The sequence below is a fragment of the Pseudochaenichthys georgianus genome, chromosome 4 (genome assembly GCF_902827115.2).
Source record: "Pseudochaenichthys georgianus chromosome 4, fPseGeo1.2, whole genome shotgun sequence".
Classification (NCBI taxonomy): domain Eukaryota; kingdom Metazoa; phylum Chordata; class Actinopteri; order Perciformes; family Channichthyidae; genus Pseudochaenichthys; species Pseudochaenichthys georgianus.
This window is the reverse complement of record NC_047506.1, coordinates 6,339,108-6,364,310: the sequence shown is the minus strand read 5'-3', so window position 1 is coordinate 6,364,310 and position 25,203 is coordinate 6,339,108. Positions and strand designations below refer to the sequence as shown.

At 41.9% G+C, this 25,203-nt stretch overlaps 1 protein-coding gene across 2 annotated transcripts in view; it reads left to right on the top strand.

Moving 5' to 3' along the window:
* Nucleotides 1-24,370, top strand: part of colgalt2b (collagen beta(1-O)galactosyltransferase 2b) — a 36,305-nt gene extending 11,935 nt beyond the window's left edge. For both annotated transcript variants that reach the window (XM_034080519.2, XM_034080518.2), the window contains 11 exons: nucleotides 10,837-10,947; nucleotides 12,841-12,958; nucleotides 13,400-13,534; nucleotides 14,164-14,368; nucleotides 17,601-17,720; nucleotides 18,125-18,198; nucleotides 19,065-19,171; nucleotides 19,645-19,777; nucleotides 19,933-20,060; nucleotides 21,248-21,454; nucleotides 23,905-24,370. In XM_034080519.2, coding sequence (XP_033936410.1) covers nucleotides 10,837-10,947; nucleotides 12,841-12,958; nucleotides 13,400-13,534; nucleotides 14,164-14,368; nucleotides 17,601-17,720; nucleotides 18,125-18,198; nucleotides 19,065-19,171; nucleotides 19,645-19,777; nucleotides 19,933-20,060; nucleotides 21,248-21,454; nucleotides 23,905-24,178 — 1,612 coding nt within the window. In that variant the 3' untranslated portion in view covers nucleotides 24,179-24,370. The remainder of the gene's footprint in view (nucleotides 1-10,836; nucleotides 10,948-12,840; nucleotides 12,959-13,399; nucleotides 13,535-14,163; nucleotides 14,369-17,600; nucleotides 17,721-18,124; nucleotides 18,199-19,064; nucleotides 19,172-19,644; nucleotides 19,778-19,932; nucleotides 20,061-21,247; nucleotides 21,455-23,904) is intronic.
* Nucleotides 24,371-25,203: the final 833 nt, after the last annotated feature.

Genomic DNA, 25,203 nt, shown 5'->3' with positions numbered 1-25,203 from the left:
AGAGAGCAGTTCATCACAAATGTATTGGGACACAATGCTCAGATTGGGGTAGTCTATTGTGTTGTATTTGGGCATTTGGGAATGATTAGCAGCATATGCTTTTGTTGTGTGTCAATACTTATTAGATCACACTATGGTAAAATAAGTGTTTGATTACCTTCCTTGTTCTGGTGCAGTATAAATGTGCATGTGTGTCTCTCTCCACATAGTCTGTTTGTGATTTAATGCTATTGCACACTCAAGACATATGGGTTTTTTCCATGCTCCTCTGGCAAAGCCAATGTTTTTCCATATTCCCTTTCCCAGTTCCCTCACACGGCCCACGGTGAGCCAGAACCTCCATATGTTACAGGCCACAATTATCCCTGCCCTCCCAATCAGTATCAGCTCAGGAGACCTATTCGGCACTCAAATCCAATCTGTGGGAAACTGGAAAGCTGTTTTAATATTTTCTCAGACATAATCTCCTCATATGCTGGGTAACCCAGATGAGCAGCCCATGAAGACACAATGTAAGTGGAGCAGAGGCAGATGCTTGTATCTTTAGATAAAATAAGATAGCCACCTTTATCCTCATGATAGTGGAAGATTTGGTATCACCACCATCTGCTTATTTACAGACGTGAGTTGAGACTCAGTTGGCTTCAAATAAAATAGTGAGAACATGTGGCAGCTCTTACCTGCAGTGAGAAAGTTAGCCATCATTTTTACAGAGTGATGCAACTACATCTGGAGTATGTTCCCTTCCTTTCAAACTTGTACCGTTTTGGGCAGTGACATTTCCCCAATGATGATGTGAGTGCCACATTGTGTCAGTTTATATGAAGCAAATTTCTATAATTTAAAAAGGATCAAATCCTATTTTTCTTATTGTCAACAATTTCCATGAAAGACATCACCCATGCATTATTCCACTTCTCAATCATTTATTATATTACTATAATACTCCACCTTTCCCTCCTCCACTTACCAATCCAATATGTTTCTACTGAAGAAGTACATATTTCAAAACAGCTAAAACATTATATATGTTCAGTTCAAAAAAGCTCAATGAGTTCCCAAAACGGATGGGCACTATAGTTTTAAGCTAATTGTACTCCAACAGGAGTCAAAAGTGCATCTGTTGTGGACTATTTTCAGCTGTGGATTTATACATATTGGGTGGTCTAGACTCTAGTGCGTATTTACAGCTGCAGGACAGTGAATGTAAATGACTCATAATAAACTACCTGTAGTGTGTTTATAGCTGTTGGTGACCAAGCAGTGAGGTGACAGGACACAGGAGTTGTTTTAATAAATCGGGCTTTTATTTACCCACAAAAAAAAAAAAAAAAAAAAGTTTAAACCAAGAATCTTCAATAACTTGACCTAAAGATAGATATATAATATATATACCAGCGACTAAACAGGTTACCTAATTGGCTGCGTGCAGTATTTAGGAGTCTTCAGCACTCCTGCAGCATTTTTTCTGAACCAGGAACGTACTTCCCCCAAACAGCCGAGTCAACTCAAAGACAAATACCTCTGTTAAGTATCCTAAATGGTGTGCAAATCAATGGAATGATGTCAGGTTTAAAGCAAATAGTGTATGATATTTGAATGAAATGTGTGGTTTTAACTGTTGGTGTAGTTGACTGCAGCGGAAATTAGGTAAAACTGGAGGTGAGGGTTCGCTGTAATTGCGTCGTGGCTGTGGCCATCACAATAGCAATGAAGGGAACATGTCATGCACTGCAGCAGTGTCTCATGTATGTGTTGTGTTAGGATATGAAGCACATGGCTGTTATAGTTGGTGATACATCAGCCTGGAATTGGCGTTCAGTCTAACTCGAGAATATTTCCTATACTACTCATTTAGCTGCAGGATATCAGTGGAAACAAAGAAACCTCACACACGTAATAATGAGGTGTGAGTGATTAAGAACAATTACTAAATGGCCCATTGTCAATTTTCCAAACACAGTGACTAAGTGCCTAATCTTTATTCTAGTCCTCATTGAGCCTCAACCAGCAAACTCTCTCTCAAGCTGAAGAGGCGCAGCTGATCCTGGTTTTCATGGGAACGCTTTCTCTGTAGACCGCACATATCTTTTCAATCAAGTGTCCGCAAACAAATAGAGTTTACTCTTTATTCCTTGAGCCTTTTCCAATCGCTCCTTCTCTTTCTCTCATGTTTTGAAAATGGTCGTTCTTGGCTCCCTACTCTGAATTCTTGCTCGGTGCCCCATTTCTTCCAGCACTATTGTCAGAGCTTGGCAGCACGACATGTAATAGAGTTGGCAAACAGTGAACCACGATGGCATCTTGGTATAAGCACTCTCACATGGAGAGAGAGAGGATGCAAGAGGCAGGTAAAGTGTTTGGAGCAATGTTTTCATGAACAGTGAGTACTCAGTAGAAGGCCGGCGCCCATGTTCTCATAGAGGAAATATAATTTTAGCATCATCCATCTGTCTGTGTGTGTCATCAACTTCCCTTCTTAACCACTGTGTTCTCCCTCTCTTCCTCCCGACATCCTTCTGTTTCTCCATCACCTCATCCATCTGTTGCTTTGAGTTGTTTTCCTGCTGTCTCTCTCTGTATTCCTTCTACTCTCGTCTTATCCACTTTCACAACCAGAGCATGTTTTAAATAACGAGTTGCAATGACTGCATGACTGTTTTTGGTCAATTGTAAATGGCCTGTATTTATATAGCGCTTCATCCAGTCTTCACAACCCCTCAAAGCCCTTTATATTTACAAGTCAACATTCCCCAATTCACACCCCATGCATACAGAGCAATATGCATCTTGGGAGCTCAACATTCAGACATCTACAGTACACACCAACTTGGATTGAAGTATCTTACATCGACATGTTGACTGCAGGGCTGGGATCGAACCTACCTTCTGATAGAAAGATGACCACACTCCCTCACAGTCACAGTTTCTATACATAGTGTGACTACTTGATTGGGTTCATACAATTGCTAAAACAGTTTAATATCCAATGTTTGACTTCATTAAATAACAATATGTGTTTGAGTAAAGATTCTGGGTTTTGGTCAGGTACAAAAAGAAATACATGATATTTTTCTGCCCAACTAAAATCACAGCATTTATAGGACTATGATGACTCAGTTTATTTTAGGGAGTGTCCAGAACTACAGGAAACAAAGGTAGATTTAAGACATACGAAAGTATATCATCAGCATATAGTAATAACCAGTCAACACCTTTTCCTCCTGACCAAGAAGGTTAAACCTTTCTAAGTGTTGGGAGGGATGGGAGGAGGGCAAGTATGTATTACAGTTAGAGACAATATGTCTAAAGGCGGTATTGCAACTAAACATTTCTTGCACCAGAAAATTATTAACTAGAAAGTCGACAATGTACAAGAGAACTGTTAAATGGTTAAGAGGACACCTCGGAACAGGTTGATTTAATCTTTGTATTTTAAATGTTTAAACAATGCAAATGTAATACTTGGAAACTTCCCAGAGCTCAGAAAAGCTAGACTTCACTGTGTGACATCATTGCACTGAAAAGTTAATGGGAAGGGATGGTTTTCAAAACCAGAGAAACCGAGAAATATTGGTGGTTTTTTGTATTTAATGCCTACCATCCTGGAGGCCTGTTTTCATTTATCATGATACACTCAAGTAAAAATGATTCTGTGCCTTCTTGTCTCTGCAGAGACCATTACAGCATCTTTTGTTTCAGCCCAGGTTCTCGAAATTACACACCTCCAATACAAACGTTCAGCTAAATGTAATGTAGAGGTCAGGGTGGTGGTTGGTGATCTCACACTGGAGGCAGGCTTCACATACAGTCAACACTGGCTCTCTTTAATATCCAACCATGATGAATATTTCTTCTCAGGCTTGAATATGAATACTACATTTTACACTTCAGTGCTAGCCCACCGGCCTCAGCTACTTTTGTTGACCCTGAGACTCATGAGGAATTTCTCTCTTGCCTCCTCTTTCTGCTTTGCCCCGCCAGGCCATCAAGAGGCCTTTAGCCACGTCAGCCTCACAACACACACACGCACACGCACGCATGCACGCACGCACGCACGCACGCACGCACGCACGCACACACACACACACACACACACACACACACACACACACACACACACACACACACACACACACACACACACACACACACACACACACACACACACACACAGGCATATAATTACATGCAGCACCCGGTCATTATTGGCAGCGATATTAGATAGTTTATTTAACAGTCAGTTGACACTGCCCTGCTTGATCCTTTCAGACACATGTTTACCTTCAGGGCCAGTCTGAGACAAACCTCTGTGCTTAAGGCCAGATGGCCTTCACTCCTTCTCTACACACTCCCTGTTATCTGACACACTCCTGCAGAGGATAACCTTAAACAGTGAGAGAGAGAGAGAGAGAGAGAGAGAGAGAGAGAGCCAGAGAGAGTGAAGCAGGCTGATAATCACATGCCTGAGGTGCACAAGTGACCAACCTCTTTGTGCAACTCCATGATCGCTACAGAAAAACCTGTCAAAAGGATGTCATGCAATCCAGCATCTGAATCGGCTTGGGCTCATTTGGAAATGTCTTATCAACAAGCTACATGTTTTATCTTCAAATGTCCATTTCAAATATCGGGGATACTAGTCTACGCTCTGGTGCAGCACTGATTAAGGAGCATGTTGATGCTTTGATATCTGCACAAGGGGAACCAGAGATGACCGGAGGGATTGATAAGTAGGTGAAAGAACAGAGATCCGGTACTTAGGAAGAATAAAGGGATGTCTATGAAGCGAGAGAGAGAGAGGGAGTGGTGGGTGTGGAGGTGAGGCATGTGGTGTCCAGATGCTGCTCATAAAGACTGAAAAAGGGAGCGGGAGCCCAAACTCAGATCTGCAGGCAGCAGAATAATGAGGCTGCATTTTAGACTTCAAAACAGGAATGAGGAGAAAGCACAAGGCAAGAAAGAGAGGTGTGGAGGCAAGAGGAGGGAGCCCATATTAGTGTGTCTTTGTGCAGAGATGCATACCTTAGTCCTGATTTCTTCATTTTAATAGTATCGCAGACATGCAGGAATATTAAAGGTGGGGTAGGTCATTTTGGAGAAACCCGCACGAGTGCGCTAGAATGTGAAAATACACCGCCGGAGAATCTGCCACTTCCTTACAGAGCCCCTCCTCCAACACACACGAACACGCACATGACCAATGAGGGCACAAGGTAAGTTTGTGCACAGATGGAAGGCTGACAGGCAGGTAGGCCATCCAGTTACTTTAGTCGGGCCGGCTAAAATGATTGGTCGTGGTTTTTACAGTGCTACGGCTTCCACAGATGACATTTTTTAATGGATTTTTTGTCAAAGCAAGATATTCATTGCTATCGGGATGTTAAGAGCATTCCATGGAATATAACAAAAAGTGTATCTCGAGCCGGTTTCTCAAACTTACCTACCCCACCTTTAAGTTGGATAAAATATTCAGAATGCTACAGTTTCAAAGACATCAGTATCGCAAAGCTGGAAGGATTTGGCAGGGACTGCGAAGACTCTTTTTCTCAGAGGTCACAGTACACTCCAGCGAGATATCTTGCCTGAAGGTAGAGGAAGTTCAGAAACCTCCCTGAATGAGAACAGACATGTCTGAAATTAAATGAGATTGAGGGGAGGATCCCTTATAGAAATTAAAGGCTCAAATATGAAGCAGTGGGAGGAATACTAAAGTGATGCATCATTCTCAGCAGATGCATCTTTAACTTTTATCATACTGCAGAAGTTGTGATATGTATGTTGAACATATATTTAGAATTGCTTTAATCCAAACACTGCACAACACAGTTAGGGTAATGTCTTATTGGAAAATCTGCGTATTTCTTGAAGTAATTGTTCCCACATTTATTTTTTAGCCATAAAACCTTCGATAAAAGTTATAAAAGTATTATATTCTTTTGTGGACAGTCTTCCACCTTTACCCACTGCTTCACAGAAAACAAGAGCCTAAAAATATTTGAAAAAACACGCCTTTCAGATTTAAAATCGTACTGATCTTATGAGTAAAGGAGAAAGCATCATTAGCTTTTTCATGTGATATGTGGAAAATAATGTTTGCCTGATCTTTTCAAAGTTTGGAAAGGTTTTTAATGAGCTCTTTGAGCAATTCACCAAAAATGTTAATTGTTTATTGGTGATAACATTTTATAGCAATTCTGCACCTTTTCAGTTCATGTTTAGCAGAACAGAAAAAGAGACTGCACACACACATCCACTTTCTTTATTTCCAATTTCCAATTCCCCTCCCCTTCATATACATGCTACATACATGCTGTGTCAGCAGGGCCGTTTCTAGCTTTTTGGGGGCCCTATGCAAGATGCTGTTTGGGGGCCCTAGTTTTGACAGTTTTTTAACTACAATGGGGGGGTTTCCGAAGCCTTTAAGATGATCTGTGGAGATGCATCAATCTGTTACACTTTAATAGGAAAACAGGCTAATTTCACGAAAACCAAGCAATTGAAAATTACAAAAAATGATATTAAAAAGGTAAACAATAGCCGCGTTCACACTGCGGTACTTTTCCCACAAAGGTTCATGCAAACTTAGTTCATGCGAACTCTTTAGTTCGCATGAACTAAGTACAGATCGCGTTCACACCAGAAAAAGTCCCTGGGGGTGGATTAGGCAAATGAAGCCGCTGACGTCACTTCTTCTTCTTCTGCTTTGGGTTTACTGGCAGGCCGCAAACCACTTCACGGCGTATACTGCCGCCCAAAGTCCCCGGCCGGAAGTCCCCGGAGTTGGGGACTGGCTTCAGTAGAAGCTGCTGGGAGTCCCAGCAGCTTCTACTGAAGCCTTCCGAGTAAATCGCCAGAACGCCGACACCTCCTCATCTCCACCGCTCCCATGTTTTATTTTGTGTTGCCATAAGTTAGTCTCTCTGTGTTTCTGCGCTGGGCTAATGCTAATGCTAATAATGCTAATGCGAGGATAATAAAATTGCGGCTTCACAAAACTTTTTGGGAGTTTTACGGGGCGTGGTTTGCAATTCGCCCAGCCAATCAGGAATATAGCTCTTTTCTCAAAAAAGAGCCGCTCGAAAGTCCCTGCTCTCTAGCAGGGACTTTCGAGGGGGTAAAAAGGTTCGCATGAACTACTTTTAGTACCGGCTCTTTTTGGTGTGAACGCGATCATGAACTAAGTTCGCATGAACCTTTGTGGGAAAAGTACTGCAGTGTGAACGCGGCTAATAAGGCTCCTCTATGTCAATAAATGCAAGAGATGCAGCATTTTCTCAACAATGTTTAATTTACATTTTTCATCTTCCTCAGACGTCACTCATTGGCTGTCAGCCAATGAGTGATCGTTGGGCTTGTAAGCATATAATGCTTCACCGAACACACAGTGGCGACTGGTCATTAGGGGCAGGTGGGGCACAGTAAACCTGAAGAGTCAGTGCCAGTGCCTCAGCAGCCATGAACCTCACTGCAGAAGCTTATATATAGACATCTACGTTTTTTGTGCCCCACCACTTTTGTACATATAAAAACGCCACTGCGAACACAGGAGGGGGTTTGGCTGTCTACAAATAAAGACGGCTCGTTTTAATTCTCCCCAAATATATTGAGGCTGAACCTGAACTTTGAATTCTCTGCTCCCATCATAATCTTGGCGATCTTGTTAAAATTGTGAATGCAGAATTAAAAATACTATGTAACTGGTTTGCAGTTAATAAATTATCCCTTAATGTGGCCAAAACAAATTACATGTTATTCAATACAAAGTCTGAGAGTAGAAATGACTGCATTATACGGATTTGCAATACAGAGATAGAAAAAGTTTGTGCATGTACATTTTTAGGACTGCTTGTTGACGAAAAACTCAATTGGAAGCACCATATCAATTATGTACAGACTAAACTGTCAAAAACAAGGTATTTTGTATCATACTAAGAACATTCTTGAAGAAAAAATACTCTTTATAACAGTCTATGTCTCCCTTACCTTTACTACTGCTCCGAAATATGGGGGAAAACACGTACTCAACAAATCTACAAAAAATAATAACATCCCAAAAAAAACCATTACGAATAGTCTGTGGTGTTGGTAAATATGAACACACAACTCCCATATTTAAAAAAACTCAATCTATTCAAATGTGTTGACATAGTACAACTTAAAACAGTACTGATTATGCACAACATTTTCAAAACAAAATGCCTAATAACATTCAAAAGCAGTTCCAAACCACAGCGTGAACATATGAATGTAAAAAAAGTCACTTGAAAATAAGTGTTCACAATGTTTATATGCAATTATGTATATATTATTATTATTATTCATTTGCCAAGTACATGTGTACCTATGTATATATTTATATATAGTATTTTAATTTCCAAAAAAAGATAGTTGAAACTGCTATTGACATGTGCAGAAAATGACCCTATATCTAGTTTTCGTATATGCATTTATTGTTTTCCTGCCCTAACTTTTATTTAATTTTGTATCCTGTTTTCTTTATTTCTTTGTACTCCTTAATTTCTATATGTTTTTGACACAATAATGCCGCTGTATTAGGATGATGCACGGGAGGGCTACTTTCCACAAGCTATGCTTCAGCCCTCCCGCTTCTACTAATTTTGTTAATCTTTGTGTGTATGAATTAAACTTTTTTTGTTTTTCGGATGAATAAAAAAATAAAATAAAAATAAAAATACTTTCAGCTTGGGGGCCCCCTAGTGGCCGCGGGGGCCCCAGCATAGTCCGCCTATAGGAAGAAACGGTGTCAGGTATTGTTTACTTTAAATCCCTTAAGTTAAATCGCTCCCTGGAGCTAGGTCTGTCATTGGGACACTGCATGTAGCAACACATTTATTTCCCTCAGCGATGTGCAGTTTAGTGGTTGAAAAAGTGTGTGCACATCTACTCATTACCAATGAGTCAGCTGTTTCAGTGTGTTTCTGTCCCACAATAAAAAAAAACATCCAGTCTTTAGGGGGGAACCTCCTCCTTTATTATTCACATGGGCAGTTATGCACTAAAACACACATGCACATGCTTGTATTCACACATATTTTGGTTTTTACTCACATACCCACGACCTTTTACACACACAGAAACAGATACATTTAAAATGGGAAACTACCACTTGTGCAACAGATAAATTACCGGTCACCGCTGTAAAAACAACATTCCAAGGACACAAAAATTAACATCGCTATGTCACATGTCTGCAAGTATGGGCATGCACAACCACACACACTATTACAATTATTGAGTGCCGTGTCTCTTTCTGGCTCAGGTCCCTCTCCAGCTGCTGAGTATCAGTCTGAAGATAATTGAAATTCCAAACCTAAGGGTACCCTGTCTCATTTTGACTAATCCATGTGTGCACAGCAAGACTGTGCATGTTTGCGTTTGTGTGTATTAACATAAGCATATGTGTGCATAATAACAGGTATTCTGTATTGCTAAATGTGGGTAAAAAAAAGACTGTCATCACTGTGTGTGTGTGTGTGTGTGTGTGTGTGTGTGTGTGTGTGTGTGTGTGTGTGTGTGTGTGTGTGTGTGTGTGTGTGTGTGTGTGTGTGTGTGTGTGTGTGTGTGTGTGTGTGTGTGTGTGTGTGTGTGTGTGTGTGTGTGTGTGTGTGTGTGTGTGTGTGTGTGTGTGTGTGTGTGTGTGTGTGTGTGTGTGTGCAGCCATGCTAACTAAAATTGGGTGTGATTTTGGAGTGAGTACAGCGATGGAATATTACAGCAAGCAGTGGTAAACTCCACGTGTGTGTGTGTGTGTGTGTGTGTGTGTGTGTGTGTGTGTGTGTGTGCACATTCAAGTAAAGTGTATCTCTCACATTCTGTTGACCTTTCCTCGTTAAAGGGCAATGCAAATGCAAAGACAGGTATATTTATTTTTCTAAAACTCATGTTGAATTGATAGGTGCACAGCGATACAGTTACAGTTCTAAATGATCTTGCACACATAAATATAAAGACACACACACACACACACACACACACACACACACACACACACACACACACACACACACACACACACACACACACACACACACACACACACACACACACACACACACACACACACACACACACACACACACACACACACACACACACACACTCTTAACCACAGGTACAGTAGTCGCAGTGTGTTCTCTGAGTCAGCCCTGGGAGCTGAAGTGGAAATCTCTGTGAAGAACCAGCAACAGAGTGCAAACCACAGGAGTGACAAATAAACAGCTGCAACAGTGCTAACTTTTACACTGACATCATTTGTGTGTGTGAGTGTGTGAGTCTCTGCATGTGTTGTCTGTGCAATTTGTCTGTCAAGTTGCTTAGATTTAGGGAACGATACGGTACCTTCAGTTATTTTTGAGCCTGTCTCTACAGCTCTGTCTGGCATACCTGCCTCGAGTACATTTTTATCCAGAGCAGCATCTGTCTGCACTCCTCAGACTGTCTGTGCTCCGAGGGGCAGTGCAGTTGATAAGGCAGAAAGGAAGCTTGGTATGTGTGAAGGCTGCTTTTTGTGACATCAGAGAGTAATTGGACGAATGTGGAAGGACAGACATGCTATCTGAATGTCATGTCGCCGAGTGTCACCACCTCTTCCCTCAAGCTAATGACAGTCTGCAGCGTTCAGCTTCACATGCTCTCATTTCTTTAGTGTCTTATCCCTGAAAACAGCCCTGACATGCAAAGATGTTTGTTTTGTTTCTTCGCACGGTCAGCTGTTAACATCTCATGTGTTTAGCAGATGTGTGTAACAGGCAGCATTGTAGTTTGAAGAGTTCATTTCATTAATGTCCTGCCTTTTCTGCTTTGGTGTTTCAGGGCAGCAACAGACCATAATGTGGACAACACTACTTCAATGTTGAAAGAATGGCTGAAGAGAGCCCAGGGTGTCTATCACTACGTGGAGTGGCGACCGATGGACGAGCCGAAGTGAGTCACAGCTTCCAACTTTAATTACCAAATGTTCACAGCACTTCAAACATGTCCTGGATTTGATCTCACATACCGTACTTTTCTGACTATAAGCCGCAACTTTTTCCCCCATTTTTTTTGTACAGCTAACGGCCACTAGGGAACCTCCTAAATCTATGGATTTTACCAATAGAGTCTGGCTGCAGACCGCAGCAAGGAGGCGGATCGTATAGGGGCGGATCGTATAGGGGCGGATCGTATAGGGGCGGATCCTATAGTGAACGACGGGAGCCGGCTCTCGCCCGCGAACGAGCGGTTTTTTGTTTTTGCGGAGGGATCTAGATCGGCATGAAGGCACATTATGCAATATGGACATTATCCCGCTTATTACACATGGCCACATTCTCAACAAAGTAACGACATGACTCCCAATAATAATTGAAATGCTTTTATGGATTTAGAAAAAGATTTTATTGATTTAAAAAATAGTTTTATGTATTGATTTAAATTGACATGCATCCGCTAAGAAAAGTAGTCCGTTGTGACTGTTTGAACTAAGGTAACAACGGCAGGAACTGCTTCTATCGTGTTTTTGAGGAGCTTTTTGATTACAAATTTGAAAACATCGTTGCTTGATTTAAAAGTAGCACAATTCATTATGTCAAACCTTGGAAAGTATCTAGATACTGTGAAGTCCACTGAGACAAATGTAACATTTGTGATATTGGGCTATATAAATAAACATTGATTGATTGATTGATTGATTGATTGATTGATTGATTGGTTGATTGATTGATTGATATCCCTGCCCTAATGCCAAAAGTAACTGGCAACTGAATATGTGTCGCCGTAGCTATGATGTCTATGTCTGGACCGCTGTGTAAAAAGGAGGGTTTCTGCCCCATTACTTCTCTTCTTACTTCTATAAGAATAAAACACGGAGGACGGAGATCTCTTTTTGTCCCCCTCTTCTCCCCGCTGCAGCCTAGCAGCTGATCTCAAAGCACGCTCCCCTCTCCTGCAGGGAGAAAAACTATATTTATATACTTTATATAGGTTGATACAGTAGCCCCTTTTTAAAAATAGTTTTTATAGGTGTTGCTATCTGTTTTGTGTAGCGTGGTTCTACAAGCAAGTCAATGCATTCATTGGGTGGTATCAGAGAGTTACACAGGTCTGTAAATGCAATGAAAACAATTGGCCACAGCAAATAATTTATATTAAACATGTAATTTTTACTTTTGAATACTTCAGTACAAAGGATGTATTGAATAATTTAAGTGATATATGTGTACACATATACATCATTCATTAGTCAAAACAGTGCTACATTTGATTTAATTAAAAGGTATAATATGCGGTAAACTGAAGAGCCCTTGGTGAGCCGAAAGAGCCGGCTCTTCTTGGTGAGCCAAATTATCCGGCTCACCAAGAAGAGCCGGAATTCCCATCACTAGAACGAATGACTTCTTCTGCGAGGATTTATAAAAGCAGCTGGAATCCCTTAAGTTGCTATTGGATAAAAAAAGTTAGGAAACGCCCCTATACGATCCGACCCTATACGATCCGCCCCTATACGATCGCCCCTATACGATCCGCCTCCTTGCTGCGGTCTGCAGCCAGACCCATCTCGATTTGACAGGTAAAATTAACCACCTTTAACTCTATGGGCTCTATGACCGGTCCGCGCCCGCCACCTTTAAGCGGTGGGCTCCAGCAGGAAAAGCTGGAGGCCGGAAAAGAGTGAGACAGGTAGCGCGCCAAAGTAAAAGTGGAACCGAGAGACAGAACGAGAGCAAGACAGACGGACAATTTAGCTGCTGCGGCTTATATGCAGGTGCGCTTTATAGTCCGAAAAGTACGTTAATTAGTAACATTTTGACAACCGCCTTTTATCTTCATCTTCATCAGATCATACACAGATGAGTGGGGTCCGAAGCATTGGCCTCCGTCACGGTTCAACCATGTGATGAAGCTGAGGCAGGCGGCGCTGAAGGCTGCCAGGGAACGATGGGCTGACTACATACTCGTAAGTCTTAGATGCTGTTTTTATTTATAGTCTACTATGCGATTTACATCCTGGGTATATAACTTAAAAAATTACATTAAATATAATGAATTAACAGACTATATTGCAACAAACACAAACCTTTTCAAATATACACACCGAATAGATGTTCTGAAAAGGGGGTTTGAATTTGGTTTTGTCCTATGATGTAATACCCCACTCGTGAGGGTTTAAAGATTTGAATATTTAATAACAACAGCAATTTCTAACAAATGTAATTAGAGTAACAGTGAAAAGTGTCCTGTTATAGTGGTCACACACACTTTACACCTGCATTTTTTTTGGTGGAACATTACTAATCAGCTCATAGTCAAACAGCTGATGAAGGAGTCAGTGATTATGTAGCATGATTGAAACAATATCATTCGATACTTGTACACTCATACCCTCTCCCCTCTCCAGTTTGTAGACAGTGACAACCTGCTGACAAACCCCCATGTGCTGAACCTGATGATGGCTGAAAAGCTGACGCTGGCTGCCCCCATGTTAGAGTCTCGCTCGCTCTACTCCAACTTCTGGTGCGGCATCACCCCACAGGTACAGTTTACATTTTTGCACTACTTTTTATTTTGTATTTTTTTACACATTGCATTGTTGGAGGTCAGGTCAGAAGAATTTCATTGCCATTTCTACACTGTAGCTCTGTGCATATGACAATAAAACCTTTGAATTGTAATCTTTTGAACACTACTGCAGCTGTTGAGTGGTGGAGTGTAACAAAGTACATTTACTCAACTTCTGTAGTTCGGTAATACTTTGAGGTACTTTAACTGATTTGTTTCCATTTTATGCTACTTTATACTTCTACTCCACTAAATTTCGGCTGCCAATATTTAACTTTTTAATCCATTACATTTATCTGACAGCTTTAGTTACTTTACAGGTTCATAATATTGGTTGATGCAAGAACAAAAATCAACTATTTAATAACTATAATGAGTTATTATGGTTGACGATATCCTACAGCAGTATATATATATAGTGAATAAAATTAGCTCCACCTTCGTCAGCTGACATAAATACATGAATTCATCAATGATCAAAAGAACCATTATATAAATCTATTGTAAAATTCAATTATAAAAATAAATGTTTACAAGGAATACAAATATTCAAACAATTAACTACAGAAAATATGACAAATAAAATAAAATGTCTCCTCTCAGGGATACTACAAGCGGACCCCGGACTACCAGCCTATCAGGGAGTGGAAGCGTCTCGGCTGCTACGCTGTTCCCATGGTGCACAGCACCTTCCTAATAGACCTGCGTCGTGAGTCCAGCAAGGATCTGACTTTCTACCCCCCCCACCCCGACTACAGCTGGGCGTTTGATGACATCATGGTGTTTGCTTTCTCTGCTCGTCAATCAGGTCCGTTTGAAAACTCACAACAAACTTCCAAATACCACATGACAGCTTGACTTTGATGAACTGAAGGCTTTCATTGACTTAAAGGTGGGGTAGGTAAGTTTGAGAAACCGGCTCGAGATACACTTTGTGTTATATTCCATGGAATGCTCTTAACATCCCGATAGCAATGAATATCTTAAGTGCTTTGACAAAAAATGCATAACAAAAAGTCATCTGTGGAAGCCGTAGTACTGTAAAAAGCACGACCAATCATCTGAGCCGGCCCGGCTAAAGTAACTGGATGGCCTACCTGCCTGTCAGCCTTCCACCTGTGCACAAACTTATCTCGTGCCCTCATTGGTCATGTGCGCGTTCGTGTGTGTTGGAGGAGGGGCTCTGTGAGGAAGTGGCAGATTTTCTCCGGCTGTGTATTTTCAAATTCTAGCGATCTCGAGCTGGTTTCTCCAAAATTACCTACCCCACCTTTAATTAATTCATTAATTAGAGGTGTAGTCCAACCTTTAATTTGCATGGGTGTACTGCTCAGGGCTTTTTTTATTTGGTGTAATGCACATGTGCAGACTATGCAGATGAGTTAAAGCGGAAGAAAATGAAACCATGTGTTTATCTGTAAGTGTGCAACAATACAAATGTTTGTAGATGTCCATGTTTGACATGAGTAATCATCCATAGGGGGCAAACAGAACCATCAATCTTTCAACAGTGTGTGACTTTACCCTGCAAACTAAAAAAGTTAAGCCATTAAAGGATCCACACAAACAGATTTACACAAACAAAGACCCTCAAAGAAACTCAGGCAGAGTTTCTTACTTCTCTCCAATGATATTCAATACATACAAGTACACATAAATATGCAGCATTAAAGTGGGAATATTTTACGGTCTGTCTACAAATGACTGGTAAGCATTACAAATCTTCTTAAGTCAACACATTACAGCCTTTCTTTGTCTTCAACCAATAGCTTATAGCTTATATTGGTTAATTTCAGTACTCTAATTTAAGCATTCACTGTGTTTAACAAGTCACTTTAATATCATACTTACTTTGTCGAAAACATTTACAGATGTAAAAAATAATGAACATGTCAATTCCGATTAAAGTCATTTTCATTCAAATAAAAACAATTAAGCTATGAAGCAGAACCCAATTTAAAGTTTACAAAAACCCTGGCTGCGGAACGCGGAATGGGGCGGGGTCGGATGTGGGCGGGGCTGGACGTCCGATGGGCGGGGTGTATGGATATCCTAATGACACAAACAGCATCATCTGCTGGACAACTACAATAAGTGTAATGGAAACTTCTGTGTAGCAATGCAGTGGGAGTCACCGACTCAGGAAGGAGACAGGGTAGAGCAGGAGCTTTGATGTCAAACACTGGAGGTTTATTTGGAGTTACGGCCGGAGGATTCACATCACAATCCCAGCAATTCTGGAGAACCTCTCTCTTGTTAGCCCATTTAACTGGTTTCACAGAGAGTAATCAACATATCTTGATAAGATAGTTTAACCAGTTGGGCACACTGAGTAACCTGCGTCCGTCACTTATGGCCTCGAAGATGTCATACCTTGGAGTCCACAAACAACAAAGAAGGAAGTGTCCCAGTGCACCCACAACAACAGACCATCTGTGACCTAGTGTTGACCGGTCACAGAATGGGAACAATAATGTTATGGCTGAAGCAGCCTATGTCCTTAAAGGAGATAAACAAACGTCAGGGTTGGTCCTGTACGTCCTATCTAGGAGTCTAGGTCAATCATTTCCCTAACAATAAGTACAAATACAAATCTGCACTGACTAAATATAATTAATCTGCACTCGACTAAATATAATTTAAAAACTAAATATAAAAACTTCCTACTAATTAAATGCATGAATGTATTTAAATATGTGGTATAAAAAGTCATATATTCTATATTAGCGTATTTAAGTTCATTATTTAATATTTGTTTTAAATGATATATTAGTTTATTTAAGTATATTATTTAATATTTGTTTTAATTGATTATTCATTTAGTCAGTTCTGTGCATACTCATCTAGTCCTCACACGCCCCAATGTTATATTTAACTAATATGTAACTCCCTCCACCCGGATAAAAGCACGTTAAGAAGCCCCTGTTCTCTAATTCCACAACGTTGGAGGAAATAACATTAAGAGAACGGATTAATAGGATGTTCGTGGTTAACGTGTGTTGCTAACGTTATCCGGCATTCTAGCCTAATCTGTTATCTGTAAACGTCAAATATACTGATTGAAGGGATAATCCACTAACATCCTTTAATACACATGTGTAGTTAATTTGATTCAGATGTTCTGATAATATCCGCAATATAAATCTTTAAACGTCTTCTTAACTTTAAAAGTCCATCACAAACGGTCTATTATGCTACAACTCTACTGCACTGCTCGCCGCAGATCCTCTCAATAGTTTCCCGGAAGTGCTCCGCGATCCGCCATTGCTGTAAAAAACTAGTCCATTGGAGTGAACGGAGATGTCGGAACTCTTCTCTGGGCGCGGTCGGACATCCAACCCCGCCTTTTATCCGACCCCGCCCCATTCCGCGTTCCGCAGCGAGGACCTTCTCACTGTGGCTGCGAGGGAGTGAGGTCGTCTTTCAACCAGAAGGTTGTGGGTTCGATCCCAGCCCGTGCAGCCAACATGTCGATGTATCCTTGGGCAAGATACTTAACCCTGAGTTGCTCCCGATGGCCAACGGTGTGTGAATGTTAGGTCCTAGAGCAAGTGGTACTGCTCTGTATGAATGGGTGAATGACATGTAGTATGTAAAGCGCTTTGAGGGGTCGTAAAGACTGGATAAAGCGCTATATAAGTACAGTCCATTTACCATTTACCATTTTGACACCTCTCACATAATGAAAGTTATTGCAACACACTTATAAATGATAACAATGATTTAGTTAATCTCAAATGTCTCGTGTGAAGCCTGCACGGTTCTTTTTCCTCCCTTCACAAATCACCCAATGCGATGTGTTCGATATACTTCAAAAGGGATATGAGATGCAAATATATTTATGCTTTGAAGTAGCATCAAGCATTTGATTAAATGCGGCAGTGTTTATTTTCTTGAAAAGCATGTAGGCTTTAGTGTGACACGAGCGCATAGGGGACACGGTGTTATGACTGGGCGTGGTCTCATTTGCATGTTTATTTGAATGTTTGAGTCAAAGGGTTTTATTTACAGGACAATGTATACATGTGTGTGTGTTGCAGGCGTGCAGATGTATGTGTGTAACAGAGAACACTACGGCCTGCTGCCCGTCCCTCTCAAAGCACAGCAGAGTGTGGAGGATGAGAGCGAGAGTTTCATACACACCATCACGGAGGCTTTGAGCAAGTACAAACACACTCACGCACCGACACCAACACACTCTTTCCAGCTGTTGTGACCTAACTATCTGTCACTCCACTTCCCCTCTCAGGTTTGTTTCTTCTTCTTCTTCTTGACCTCTGCGACCCTTCCTGATTACATCCTGTCAACTCTCTCTGCTTTAATCCCAGTCCTTCATATTATCTCTCTGCCTCCTCCTCCTCTTTCTCTCTCTCTCTCTCTCTCTCTCTCTCTCTCTCTCTCTCTCTCTCTCTCTGTTTTTTCAACTCCCATCCCCAGCCCTCACTTTCCCACTCTTTTGAAAAGCAGATTAAATAAACCACCCTAATCCAGAGGAAATGTACTTATTTTCTAATCCTGTTTTTGCTGCTTTAACCTTTTGCTTCGCTCCTCTCTCTGTGAACAGTTGACCACGACATTGAGCCCTCTGAGCACCTGCACTCTCAGCCGTCGCCACAGGACACCATGGGCTTTGATAAAGTGAGTTAAAAGCAGTGTTGTGCTATTGTCTATTTGTCCTTAAAGGTGAGGTAGGTAAGTTTGAGAAACCGGCTCGAGATACACTTTTTGTTATATTCCATGGAATGCTCTTAACATCCCGATAGCAATGAATATCTTTAAGTGCTTTGACAAAAAATGTCATCTGTGGAAGTCGTGGCGCTGTAAAAAGCACGACCAATCATCTGAGCCGGCCCGGCTAAAGTAACTGGATGGCCTACCTGCCTGTCAGCCTTCCATCTGTGCACAAACTTATCTCGTTCCCTCATTGGTCATGTGCGCGTTCGTGTGTGTTGGAGGAGGGGCTCTGTGAGGAAGTGGCAGGTTTTTTCCGGCCGTGTATTTTCAAAATCTAGCGCACTCGAGCTGGTTTCTCCAAATGTCCTACCCCACCTTCAAATCACAGACAGACAAATCAAACACAAAACTCTAAATACAGCTACTGCAGAGGCACCAGATAGCGAATCTTACACTGTCCATTGTCCAGGCATTAATTGTTTTTGTTTGCCCATTTGCACAGCCTACAAACATACACCCACATACAAAGAACAATGGTTTTAAGTGGTTAAATAAAGGCATAAACAACAACAATCAACTTAAATTCTAACTTTGAATGATGATCAATTTATTTAATAGTCAAAATGGAATAGCTCCAGCAAGTGTGTTGGCTCTGCCTGGAGGAACTTCTGTTTTTCTGTATATTGTTCTGTTAATCAGCAACTCCCACTTCCTGTTTTAGAAGCTGTTTTTCTCCTTTCTTGTGTTTCCAAGTGTTGTTTTTCTTCCTTTGCCCTTGCTTTAACCTCAAACTCATGATCATGTCTCCGTCTTTCCTGATAAATGTTTAGATTATCCTGGTTAACCTGAAGCGCCGGCTGGACAGACGAACCAGGATGTTGAAAACAATGTCTTCGCTGGGTTTACACACCGTGCTGGAAGAAGCAGTGGACGGCAAGTAGGTCACAAACACACAGCCCTGCACGCACGTGAAGAACTGACCTGAAGTCTGATTGAATCCAGAAAAAAAATCATCCTTACAATCTCTGCGATTTAGTCCTTTAAGGTTTAGTTTAGATGATGTACTCCCTGAACATCAGTTAAGAGATGTCCCACTTTCCTGTGATGCGTCTGTCGTTACTTCCTCTGACATCCATACCCAAACATCCTCTCTAAACACAGCTTTGGTGTTTGTAGCAATAGGCTTGACTTACTTTCCCTCCTTGGCGCTTTACTTTAATCCACCGCTAAGAATGTCCTAATCCTTTTTCCAGCCTTTGTTTGTCGCTTGTTGCAGCTTGCTGAGGTTGACTTTGTTGTGTTTTGGCTGTGACACTGTTTTGGATGATGACAGACCTAGCTACATAATAACACGTGAAGAAATACTTCACTTTTTCAACTGCTACTACTTCCCTTCTCTGTGTCTATAAGGGCTCTCAATTCATCCCAGCTTCAGGCGCTAGGAATAGAGATGATGCCGGGATACAAAGACCCTTACTCTGGTCGAGTCCTGACCAGAGGGGAGATCGGGTGCTTCCTCAGCCATTACTCTATATGGAAGCAGGTAAATACCCGAATATAGAAGGGCTGTGTAGTTAAATAAAGAGACCGTCAGCACAATCATCACAAAAGTACTGTAAAACAAGGGACAATCTGCACAGCTGGCAGAACGTCAGCTGTTTTAATTGTATTTTTATTCGACGTGTTTTTGTCCATCAGGTGGTGGAGAATGGCATCCCAAAAGTTCTTGTTTTAGAGGACGATGTGAGGTTTGAACCTAGATTTAAACGACGAATCCAGTCCATCATGGATGATGTAGTCAAAACCCAGCTGGACTGGGACCTCATGTAAGAACACACACACACACACACACACACACACACACACACACACACACACACCACACACACACACTCACACACACACACACACACACACACACACACACACACACACACACACACACACACACACACACACACACACACACACACACACACACACACACACACACACACACACACACACACTTTGTTTCTTTCAAATGTTACACGTGAAAAAGGTATGAAATTCTAACTGATCTATATCTACATTAAACGTTCCCTGTTGCTAACTTACATTTAAACTATAGTTGTTTTCAGATTTAAAGTCTTTCTTAAATGTAACGATTGTACATAAATCTAGATTTGAAAGTTCTAATTTAAAGGGGACCTATTATGCAAAATCCACTTTTTCATGTCTCTTCTACATCAACATGTGTCCCCTCTTCTTCATGTCTCTTCTACATCAACATGTGTCCCCTCTGTGGAAAGAGACTCTGAAAGTTTCAGGAGGAAAGATTCTCTCTCTTTTTGTCCTGATCCATTTCTATAAAAACCTGTCAGAAAATGAGCTGATCAGATTTTGGCCACTTTATGATGTCATAACTATTTATTGGCTTGTGTAACCATTAGCCAATCACCAACCAAGGTACCCCCCCCCCCCCCACCTTATCACCTGGATCTCCTCCTAGAGCACCATTGTGTTCTTTTTAACCAAATCTCTCTCAGAGGGGCGTGGGGAGGGGCTCCTTATTTTCATCTAAAGTAACAGACAGAGAATCAGCACTTTTGAAACAGGGCTGAAACAGAGGGGATTATGGGTAATGCTGCAATGATCGGTTTGGTATTTCGAGCCACTTCAGAGACATGTTTTGTATATATCTGAGACCTGGAATATATTGATGAAAAACAGTATAATAGAGGACCTTTAATTTTGTGGACATATAGTCCCAGGATTTCATATTATTTCTGATGTTCAGACGATGAGAACATTCTTTTTTTTGAGAAACAAGCTATAATAGGACAGATATTTTTGGTACTACAAGTATTCCAAAATGATATGATTACATATGCAAAAAGGCAAAACCCCATGCTAACTTTTGGCAAATTAATGAACATTGATCAGTGCATGTCGTGTCTCGCCTTAAATCTAAAAGTCTGCATCCATTAGCGTGAAGCCTCATCAACACACTCTTTCTCTCCATCCTCTCCAGCTACGTGGGCCGTAAGCGTATGCAGGTGCAGCAGCCGGAGCAGTCTGTGGACGGCGTGAACAACCTGGTGAAGGCCGACTACTCCTATTGGACGCTCGGCTACGCGCTCTCACTGCAAGGAGCCAAGAAGTTACTGGATGCGAAACCCTTGTCGAAGATGCTGCCTGTCGACGAGTACCTCCCTGTCATGTTCAACAAACACCCCAAGTCAGTCTTTACTTTGATTTCAAAGGACAGTGCTGCATACGTGCACAACACAACGTGAAGAACATGCACATAATACACAAAGACAAGGAGCTTTAGCTTGAGGCATGTACTGCATAAAAACCACAGAGGCTACTAAAAGAAGTATTGCTGTATAATGACTAACAGACAAAGATCTTTTTAGAGGGTCTGAGCAGACAGGCAAATATTTACTGTGAACCACAAATATATGATTACAGGTGCGCTCCTGAATAAGAATAGCTCAAGCAGTCTGCATTAAGAATAAACATGAAGATGCTAAAGTGAAAGCTGTATTTAAAGAACACAGTCCATTGATCCATTGCATGCACACAAACAGACTCGAGGGCAAAAGCCGTGCTCATAAAATCTGCAGGACTTACTATACAGTAATTATCTCAACATAGACACAAACAGTTTCTTGGAGACATTTTAGACAGTTGGATAGTGTGTAGTCTTCTAGTTTGTTCTCGTGTGGTAGACCACAACCTCCGTCCAGTTCAACTCCAATTTATGCTCCCTGTATGTCTCCACTTTCTTCCTTCCTTCCCCCCGATTATGTTCCTCTTTCTCCCTTTTTTCTTTCACCCCCTTTTTTCTGTGCTGCCTCACACACAGGGCTTGGATTGTTCTTCATTGGTTCAGTGGGTACAGGACCCTGCGCAGGACACACAATGCCGGCTTTTCTCTTTCTTTTTTCTTCGGGGATTCCTCACATGCCCTGCTCCATCTCCACCTCGACATCATTCCATGTTTCATCCTTTAAATCAGCAATCTGTCTCTGTCATTATTCATTTCTTATTCTCTTTTTCTTCTTTAAAATCCCCCCCCTTAATTAACTTTTTTGCACACCTTCCCCTTTCCTGTGTCACCCATTTCTCCTCCCCCTCCCTTTGAGGAATGTGGGCCAGCACGGCTCTTCCTGCTGGATGGAGAAGGGGACAGGATTCCCATTGATAGAGGCCTGGCAGTAGGGGTGGGGTAGTGATGGACTGTGTGTGTGCGTGTGCGTGCGTGTGTGTGTGTGCATCTGTCTGCGTGTGCGTCTGTCTGCGTGTGCGTGTGTGACTATATAAATACATGGAGATGTGTGTCTAGTGTGCAGTGTATGGATTACTAGGTAGACACAGTGTGTGTGTATTCAACAGTGAGAGAAGGTGGGTTTGTTCCAAAGTGAAAGAAATGGGGAAACGGACAGAATGGGGGCTGGGGAAAGTATGTAAAACGTGTTGTGTGTTACGTTAATCAACAGCAGGGGATGATGTGCCCTGTTAAAATGGTGGTAATTGTGTCAAATGTGTTGTTTTAAGGGGGTTGCAGGCTGGGTGGAGAGATTCACTAAAGCGCCCCTCTCCCTTTTTTGTTACTTAACTAAATGGCACACAAACAGAAGCAAGACACAAATATGACTCATTGAAAACACCTGGTTGTGTGTAAAAAGTGTGTGTGAGCGTGTGTTTACTTGTGGTCTAATAACGGTCCTCATGGAGTGCTGACAGGCCGCTAGCATGCGAATGGACAGGGGGAGTTGACCTCTGTGGTGACCTCTGTCTGCCAGACCCTGAAACACCCAAACAATCCTCATGCCTCCCATTCCTGCTGCAGGCTCCCAAAGACTTTTAGGGTGATATTAGGATGACATGAAGCTGCATTTTATGATATTTTGTAATATGTAATGTGTACTTTGACTAAGCAGATAGTGAGGGAAATTCTGCTCACTGTTTTATTGTTCCCGTCTGCTGGGGGATCCGACAGAAAGGATAGAGAAGGGGGTGTGAGATCTGGAGTAGAGGTGGCAGCTCTCGGTGATGGAATGGAGATGTAGATGAGAGAGAACATTGAAGAAGGGTGAAGAGGATTATTGGGCACAAAAGAGATCTATTTGAATTGAAACATCCATCGGTTGGGTTAACTTAAATCCTGATGTTGCGTAGAAGTTCAAATCCAATCTTAAAACAGAAGTTAAATATGTGAAATGTGACACCCTAATGAGGTTTCTGAAGCTTGAGAATAGTGCAACAGACAGATAGTATTTAAATAGAATGTTTACAAACATGTCCAATTGGAAAGAGTTGAGATGTATTATACCATAACAATTACACATTTCAAAACAACTAACACTAACCAAAGACCGTAAAACAAACCGACCTAACCATATCGCTTAAATAATTCCAAAATATTGTGTGCTTTACTAAGCAGATACTTGCTTACTACTTCCTGCATTTTACTTGCTTAATTGTATCACTTGCACTACTTTTATTGCACTTTTTACTTCTTTTTGTCTTAAGTATATTGTGTGTTCCACGGTTGGCTGATCCCTGGAGTTGTGATTGTCCTATGACAATAGAGCCTTTGAATCTTTGATAATGATGATATATTCTCCATGAACTTGCTTCCAGTGTCCATAACATCTCTATTATTTCCCTCCTCATCAGCACTGCGTTCATGACTCACTTCGAGCCTCGGGACCTGAAGGCCTTCTCCGTTGAGCCGTTGCTCATCTACCCCACGCACTACACCGGAGAGCCGGGCTACTTCAGCGACACGGAGACCTCCACCATCTGGGACGACGAGGCAGTGGAAACAGACTGGGACCGGCAGCACGCCCTCAAGACGGCCCAGCAGGGCAGCATCGAGGCCATGGCTCAGAACAGCGTCAGCGGAGACATGCCCCCCCCCGCAGCCCGAGCATCCCGAGACGAACTCTGATACACAGACTCAGAGAGAAAGACTCGTGTTTACTACGCCGTGTACACACAGTGAATTTCACTTCTCACACACACTTGAAAAAACGCTTGAACTGCAAGCTGACTTACTGTACATTCATTCAAACACACACACAGACTGGTGGATAAAGCAGAGTGAAGATGTCAATCTGCTCTGCGGCCCGATGAAGGGACACGGAGGAGGAGGAGGAGGAGGAGGAGGAGGAGGAGGAGGAGGAGGAGGAGGAGGAGGAGGAGGAGGAGGAGGAGGAGGAGGAGGAGGAGGAGGAGGAGGAGATTCTGGGACGAGGGCCAGCAGGCCTCAGACAAAAAGCTTTATTTATTCTCCACTTGCCTCCTCTGGGCATGTGGAGACATTTATGATCTGGGAAAACTTAAGCAACACATGGAAGACAGCCAACGTTATATGCAAGATGTGAACGACAGAAAAAAACTCTCCCAAATCAATTATAATGTTTTTTAACAAAGATTATCGTTATTTAAAAAGAGCAAATGTGTTTTTTTTAATGGGCAGCTGAAGAATAAAGGAATCTTAAAGCTGTCTGAAAAAAGTGTGTGTGCAACTGTGTAAATAAGGGGGGGTGTGTGTGTGTGTGTGTGTGTGTGTGTGTGTGTGTGTGTGTGTGTGTGTGTGTGTGTGTGTGTGTGTGTGTGTGTGTGTGTGTGTGTGTGTGTGTGTGTGTGTGTGTGTGTGTGTGTGTGTGTGTGTGTGTGTGTGTGTGTGTTGTGTGTGTGTGTGTGTGTGTGTGTGTGGTGTGTGTGTGTGTGTGTGTGTGTGTGTGTGTGTGTGTGTGTGTGTGTGTGTGTGTGTGTGTCATATAATGCATGTGTTTACCAAAGAGAACATGTGTGAGATGAGGGAAGCTGACATACTGGACCCAAGAGTGTCACTGCCCCAGATGATGTCTCTCTCTCTCTCTCTCTCTCTCTCTCTCTCTCTCTCTCTCTCTCTCTCTCTCTCTCTCTCTCTCTCTCTCTCATGGATGGTATTAAACTCAGTGTTTCTGT